An 8,362-nucleotide genomic window follows, 5' to 3' on the forward strand; every position below is an offset into this window, starting at 1 on the left:
GGGGGGGGGGGGGGGGGGCAGCACCGAGGGTTGCGATCCCGTTGCCGGTCCCGGTCCGGTGCGGGTGCGACACTGAGGGTTGCGGTCCATTGCCGGACACGAAAAAAGACAAAAAAAAAAGGAAAAAAAAAAAGAAGCTGCAAGGACAGAAAAGTATAACACATTCGTCCTTCTCCCTTCAAGAGACTTAAAACGCAATTAAGAAATATATAAGACATGTAGATACAAGTTAAATAACAAGGATGGGCAAGATTCTGATTGGTGACACTATAGAGACTGATAGAAAACACTCCATTGGAGACAGCACAAAAACAGAGTCAGGAAGGCACAGGACAAGTGTGGCAAAAACAAAACAAAACTAAACAACAACAAAAAAACTTAGGCCACTTTGGGATACAGGATTCACAACTGTAAATGTTACATAAGAGACAGCAACTATAGCTTTCTGGGTTCATCCATGAAAAGAAGGGTAATAAAAACATTTTTATCATAAGAGACATATGAGCATATTTCTGGGTAGGCACAGCATGGTACAGTAAAAAAAAAACATGGGCTCAGGAATCAGAGTGATGGAATGAATCCCAGCTCTGCCACTTCAAACAATACAGTCTCTGATCTTCTAGTCTCCTATATAATTCTGAGAATTAAGTGAATTGAACAATGTAAGCACTTAGCATAGTTTTTTACATGGTAAATGTTTGCCTTTTTTCTTTTGGATTGAAAGAAAGGATCTCTTGCCTGTTGGGGGGTGAGGGTAGAGAGTGGATTGCTGAAGATTCCAAACTAAGAACTTCACAGAAATCCAACACATAAAATAGATAAAAGCAAAACTATCCTGGTTGAAGGGAGATGGGAAGCCTGGAATCCTGCCAGCTGTGTGTCCTCTACCTACCTGCTCTTCTCTATCCTTAAAATCCTAAGGGCCACAGAGCATAAATGGCAAACCATTTGATTAAGATCTTCTGAATTAAGACAGGAGAATGCAGTCTGCTAAGGAGGAAGGGAAGAAAGAAAGAAATCTGGGGTTATGAGTAATGTGGAAAAGGCTTATAAAGCTAGGAATATTAAAAGCACCACAGGCTTGAGGACCCAGTTAAGATTACAAAAATGTACCATCTTGTCATTCTCTGCAACATTTCCCAAGCTCATCCTTGAGAAAAATAGATGGTAAAGTAACTGAGGGCTGACAAGCTGGTCATAGTCGAAGGTTAAATGTCTAGAATAGTACTCAGCACACACAAAATCTGGCCCCAAAATACCGAATCAATGAAAAGGAGACAAGAAAGTCTAGCAAACTAGCAAGGACAGCTACTTTTCAGGCAGGGACTGCACTCCATACTTCTCTTGCGTCTTGCATTTTGACTACTGCAGTGCTGAGTATAGTATACTCACCTAAATGCAGACTGAAGGCAAATGTGAATAAAGTTTTTATTATTATTTAAGACAAAGACATACTGGAGTATATAGACAATGCAAACAAATTTTAGGGAAATAACTAATCCACAAGAACTTAACATTTAGTTTATAAGAATTTTCACTGACAATGTTTAAAATAGATTTCAAATATGAAGTTAAAATATTTGTTCAGAAAGTCTCCTTTAAATAAAATTTTACCTGGATTCTTCTAAAGGATGCTGGACAGTAAGAAGTCGAGGGTGTCTTAGCCGAGTTAACTGTTGAACTCCTCGTTTTAGAGAATCAATGATTTGATCCTTTTCAAATTTTTGATACTTGTCAATCAGCTTTTTATCAAAGACAAAAACAGCCACTTCCTAATAAAAGAATTTTGTAACTAATATTAGTCGAGAAATATATAAAGGTAATAAAATTATATTTGAGTATCACAACAGTCTACAAATAGAAATAAATAAAAACAAATGCCATGGAAACTTTAGCACCATTGTAATACTTTTCTGATAGCAAAAAGGTAGCTTCCTAATGATTAGTAAATCTAAATATTTTTAAAGGTATGAGACTCAGAGTCCTCATCTAAAGAAAATATAGGGAAATCTCCACTTGAATTCTGGTATCAGAGGGACACATAAACTGGGAGTAATGTGTTGTCCCCTACAAGGTAATCCTTATTTAACCAGAATCCAAACAAAAGCTAAAATGTTTAAAAATTCAAAATGCTATTCATGGTAACAACCCTGGAGTATACTACAAAGTCTTGAAATGCTTTTTAAAAGGAAAATTACACGTTTCAGCGAGTGCTTGTTCATACAAAAACCTACCTTGTAAGTATCTTTTACATATGAATAATCTATACTCTCATACCTGTTAGGTGGCATACAACTAAGAGTATATATCTAAGCCATCTGCACAGTTATTAAGTGCCGTCCTGTTATGGGCAATAACTGGGAATTGTTACTAGTACCGGAAGCTGCTCTCCCATCACCTCTCTTTGAAATCATCCACAGCTTATTTTATACCATCATTACAAGCACACATCCTCTTTACCATCTTTTTTCTTTCATTCTCTCTCAGTTACCCAAGCGAAAAAGTTTTCATCTAATTACCCCATCTTAATAAACTAGTCAAAAAATAGTCCTATTGATAGGCGACATGTCTAATCCAAAAAAAAAAAAAAACAAAACAAAACTGGAAGAAAAATTACCAAAGAATACTAAAATTCTTTGAAAGATTTTGAATGACTCAGAATTTCTGTAGAAGTCTCTTTCAAAAGCCTCTAATTAAACCTACTCAACTATCAATATTCAAGACAGTATCTTCCCATTTTATTGTTTTTCTCTTCTAATTATTTTCCTCTGCTTTTTCATTTTTGCTACATTAGGATTACTGTTTTCACAAATTATCCTTGCAACCTAATCATCTCATAGAGATTCACTGCAAAATTCCAAGCCAAAAAATTTCTCCAATATAACTTGTTTTAAGTTGGAGGCTACTTAAACATATATAAATGAGTTAAGGATTTTGGAGGATTGAGTCCCTGAAAAGTGATAACGTAAAGGAACTACTTAGTAACTCAACTCAAACACTCCATTCCCTAAGTATTTGTGAATAAGGCAGCATTTATTATAACAGAGGGTGTATTTACACAGCACTCAAGACACTGGCATTAGATCAGAACAGAGTTTGAGTCAATTTTCCTATAACAAACCAACCATCTTTGGGCAAATTTTCCCAACAAAAAAATGGGCATAAATAATAGTGTGAATACCTCATAGGATCGCTGAAGAGTAAATGACACAGCAATGTAAAAAAAAAAAAAAACTCACCACAATACCTGACATACTATAAACATTCAGCAAATGTTAGCTATCACTGTTACACCACTGACTAACCCCAAGACCTGTTCTTTGTTGTTTTTCTATTACTGGTGACAGTTTTCTGCTGACACACATGTATTCAATAACACACATCTGACCAATGATCTGCACATTCAAGACCGATGTCAAGAAGTATCTATGAAATACACAGGTACAGACTCAACATCCTATCAACTTCATAAGGAACATTAATATGTTATGCTAAACAAAATGATGTGATATAAACTTAGTACCACTCCTGTATCACACAGAGACAAACACACAGCATGTAAGAGTATAACCATGGTTAAGAGCCCAGTTTCTAGAGACACACAAACCTAAAATGGAATCTCATTCTTGCCACTTATTAGGTTGATTTTGAACTCAAACCTTGGTCATTGTTACTTTCAGACCACAGGCATAAAAGAGATGAGATAAAAAATGAAATTATAATACACTCTAAAGCTAAAGTTTCAGGTTTACAAATAAAGAAATTCCCAAATTAACTATTTATAGAGATAACAGTAGAAAATATTTGCATAGTTACTAAGTGCCAAGCATTGTGCTAAGTACTTTTCAGAGATTATTCCATTCCTCACAGCAGCCCTATGAGACAAGTTACTATTATCCTCACTTCACAGATGAGGAGATATGGAGAGGATAAATGTTTTACCTAAGATCTCACAAAGGGGAAGATGAAGAGTCAGGATTCAAACCTAGGTAATCTAATTCTAAGGCCTTGTTCTTAGCCAATACGCCATTCTGTCTCTCCAGAAATAACAAAGGGCAAATATGGAGCACCCATGTAAAATGAAACATACCTTCAGGAAAGGAATCACTCAAACTTAGTGACAGCTTTAAATAACACTCATACATAAACACATAATCTTAGCCCTTTTGATCATTATGAGACACAGGACAATCAGGAGATAAGAGTTTTATGTAATATTAATTTGAACTAAAAACAAATGACCTAGAACTTCAAGTTCCTATCTCACCATTCATGTGCACAACCTTATTTTAGCAAGTGTTCTGCTATAACACATTTTACAAATGCATCTAATTTAAATGTGTTTATTTTTTCAAGTTGTTTTAAGCCTTAAAAAAGAAAAAGATCACATGAAATGGCTATTGAGCTCTTACAATTTCACTACTCTTAAGGATAGTTCATAAAGAAAAAGAAACAACACAAAACTCTTTCTCAGAGTTTTTATCTATTGTTTTAGGTCAAAGATGACTGATTCCTACACAGGTCAGAATAGGTTATCGACTATCTTAAAAATATTTTCTCTTGGTAAGAGCACGGTGCTGGTTACACCAAGGTCAAGGGTTTTGATTGCCTTACCAGCCAGCCGCAAAAAAAACATATATTTATGTATATATTTTCTCTATCAGTTAATTAAAATTAACCACCTTCGACAAAGTTGTGCTCTTAACACTTCAGGCCTTATACTGACTTCCTAAAATAAAACTCTTATCTTCTACTTCAAAACCTTTCATCAGAATATATCATAATTTAATTTTTAATTTATGTTTTTCTTTTACTCTTTTGCTATGATATCCACTCTGCTATTATATATCACTTTTGTAAAAGTCCTGTCACTTTGAGGGGTTTTCAAACAGTTCATAGAAAGATTCATATTATCTTTTAATTCCATCTTTCCACGAACTTTTTGAAGTACTCTCGTATATCACAAACTTGTTAAAGGAAGAAATGATGTCTCACATGTCTGTATCCATCACAGGATCTAGCAGTATCTTAAACCTAGAAGACACTCATGTATTTATTGCCTACTGATCAACAATAAAGATATGCAATTAATGAAAGCTCTTTATTATCACTTTGAACCAAAATTTTTTTCCATTTTTCACTATAAAAATTTTCAGATATACAGAAAAGATGAAATAGTGCAATCATTCAGTATATCTTCCACTTAAAGATTCAACAACTGTTAACTCTAAGTTAAAATTTGAGGGTTTTATTTTAATACAAAAATTATTAGAACAAAATATAAGCAATATTTGACATTCTATTGTTTATTTATTCATTGCATACTCTTTAAAATACATTGGCAAAGAAAGTTGCTCACTAAAAAAGTATTTTTTCTCAATAACCTAACATTAAACAAAAAAGGCTAAGAAATTATTCTAAAGCTGTAATATTTGTGTATAATTTATAATTAACTTATAATTTTAAACTAATTTATAATTTTTAATAGCTACTTTGGTTACTCCAAAATTGAACTCTGCTGAAAACAATATAGTTTGAGTAATAAAGTCTAAGTTATGTAAGATAATGTTTAGGATTCCCTAATAGCAATCACAACCTCCACTAACCTATCCCTCAGAGCTACCAGAAACGTTTTTTGAAACACAGATGTTTTCTGTAATCTCTATTCTGTGGACCCTTTATAGCTGGCCAATGGTGACTGCAAGCATCATACTCTTCATTTTTCATCTGATTTGGGGATATTACTCTTTCTTCAAAATGATAAAACAAAATCTGAGGTTTTGTTTACATTAAGCTAAAAATAAGTTGGTTTTGAAGAACACTGAAAGGTAACAACATACTCCTTAAAATTATCAGAGATAGTCTATGATCATTTTTGATCTAAATGACTTGATTAGCATATTCAGCTTTGTACAATATTTTTATTTTAAAATGTTTAATTATAACTTCATTATTTATTATATTTTAATAATGCCTTTGTCTACACAATATTAGCCAGCCTCAACCATGAATACTGGCATGTGAATAACACAATGCAGATTTTGTTGTAAGAAAGGGACTTTGTCCAGGTGGTCAATTAGCTCACAGTTGCTTAGACCATGGTGCTGATAACACCAAGGTTTAGGGTTCCATCCCTATAGCAGCCAGCCCCCCCAAAAAAAGAGGAGACAGGGACTATGTCCAATCCTATATTTGGTAGAGTGGAAAAAATATGAACAATTAAATGGTTACTATATAACAATTTTTTAAAAATCAGTCAATCTTTATTGTCCTCACAGAAAGTAACTGGAGGTATTATGAAGCTCCTGAAGCAGTCAAGGTGAAAAAACCAGGCCAACAAATATGTCTTTTCAGCCAAATTAACACCAAAACCTCCCTATCTGAAAAACAAACAAAAATAAAAAGAATAAAGCTAACATAGCAAAATGTTTTTATAAAATTAAATTGAGTGCTCTATAAAGAGCATAAGCTTTCCAGTTTCCTGTATGTTTAAAATTTTTCATAATAAAAGTGGGAAAAAATGTAAAAAGCAGGAAAAAAAAAAAAAAAGGAAAGGTCTACTGCAAAAGCAGATGTAAAAGGTCAAGAATAAATGTGGGACACTAGAAGACTATTAATAAATGTTAAGTTAAACCCATCTAGTAGAGTAGTAACCTGGCAATGTGGAATCTTGTTTCAAGATAAATAGAAATGCTTAATAATAATACATAAATGCTAAAATAGCCAAAGACCAGGCAAAATTATATATATATAAACATACATATACACACATACATATTTTTTTAAAGATCTTTTCCCAAAATAAATCCTTTAGCTTGATATAGAACAGCTGAAAGAATTTCAAATTGTAGAATTATTCTTTTACTTGAAAGGAAATAAAAGTTAGATATATAAGTGAGACAGAACTATATTTATGTAGTTCTTTTATTACAAACTATTTAAACAAATTAGCAGCCTTAACAGTCATAATATTCATAACTAACAGATAAGGTGAGAGTATTCCAATTTTTAAAGGATATACTATATATATTTGTATATACGTATCTGTGTATGTATTTATGTAGCAAACATTTCTCACTCATTATATATATAGTTTGGCCAAAAAAATTACCATCTTTAATGACTTGTTTAAATAAAGTATAATTAAAACATTAGAAAAGCCTATCAAATCCAATCAATGGCATTTGTCTCAGAAATACCTCTCAAATATTCCTAAAAAAAGAACTTAAGAATATGAGAGCAATTCAAACAGTTCTTGGAAAAACTGAATTGAAAAATGATATGAATCCTTCCATGAATTTTTTGAAGGCCCCTTGAATGTATGAAAAGCGTGCCTATAACCATTCTAGGTCTAAACACAAAAGTCGATAAAGACTACGTCAGTTACAAAGCTATAATAGAAACACAACAATATAAACTCTGTACCTGCAATTACCTGTCAGATATTTTAAAAGTTCAGGAGGGAGTGGGAAGTACTTCACTGAACTTTTAAGAATTAAACTGATCCTCAGCTCAGAATGTCTAAAATTAGAAAGACTAACTATAACAAGGTTGGCAGGAACGTGAAGAAACTGTAACTGCTGATGAAGTGTACGATTGGTACAACCACTTTGGAAAAACTGTTTGGCTCTGTACAAACACACACACTACAATCTAGCAATTCCATATCTACATAATGTGTCATGTAAGCCAATGCTACATACAAGAATTTCAAAGCGGGACTTTTCTTTCCATTGATATATAATCAATGGAAAGAAAAACTGATATACTGTTAAGGAAAAGGAGCCAAACACAAGTATATACCATGATTCCATTTAAATAAAGTTCAAAAACAGATGAAATTACTCTAAGGTGTTAAAGGACAGGATAGTGGTTACCAATGGAGAGAAGGGGGATAGGGTAATAACTAGGAAAGGACATGAGTATTAGTAATGTTTTATTTCTTGATGTGGATGCTGGCTACATGAGAGTATGCACTGTGAACATTCATCAAGCTATACTCTCCTGATTTGTGCACTATTCCATGTTGTACATAAGTTCTTAAAAATGTTTATGATTTTAGGGCCAGCCCGTGGCTCACTTGGGAGTGTGTGGTGCTGAGAACACCAAGGCCACGGGTTCGGATCCCTATACAGGGATGGCTGGTAAGCTCACTTGGGAGAGCATGGTGCTGACAACACCAAGTCAAGGGTTAAGATCCTCTTACCACTCATCTTTTAAAAAAGAAAAAAAAAAAGTTTAAAAAAAATGTTTATGGCCGGCCCGGTGGCGCACTGGATAGTGCGCCGCAGAAGCGCGGCGGCACTCCCGTCCGAGGGTTCGGATCCCACGTACAGACCGGCTCCCGCTCGCTGGCTGAGCG

General features: G+C 33.9%; 1 protein-coding gene across 3 annotated transcripts in view; it reads right to left on the bottom strand.

Moving 5' to 3' along the window:
* SCYL2 (SCY1-like 2 (S. cerevisiae)) overlaps positions 1–8,362 on the bottom strand; it is a 47,363-nt gene that overhangs the window by 33,423 nt on the left and 5,578 nt on the right. For all 3 annotated transcript variants that reach the window (XM_008592666.1, XM_008592665.1, XM_008592664.1), the window contains exon 2: positions 1,615–1,772. In XM_008592666.1, coding sequence (XP_008590888.1) covers positions 1,615–1,772 — 158 coding nt within the window. The remainder of the gene's footprint in view (positions 1–1,614; positions 1,773–8,362) is intronic.

Source organism: Galeopterus variegatus, unplaced genomic scaffold (assembly GCF_000696425.1).
Source record: "Galeopterus variegatus unplaced genomic scaffold, G_variegatus-3.0.2 Scaffold8155, whole genome shotgun sequence".
NCBI lineage: Eukaryota > Metazoa > Chordata > Mammalia > Dermoptera > Cynocephalidae > Galeopterus > Galeopterus variegatus.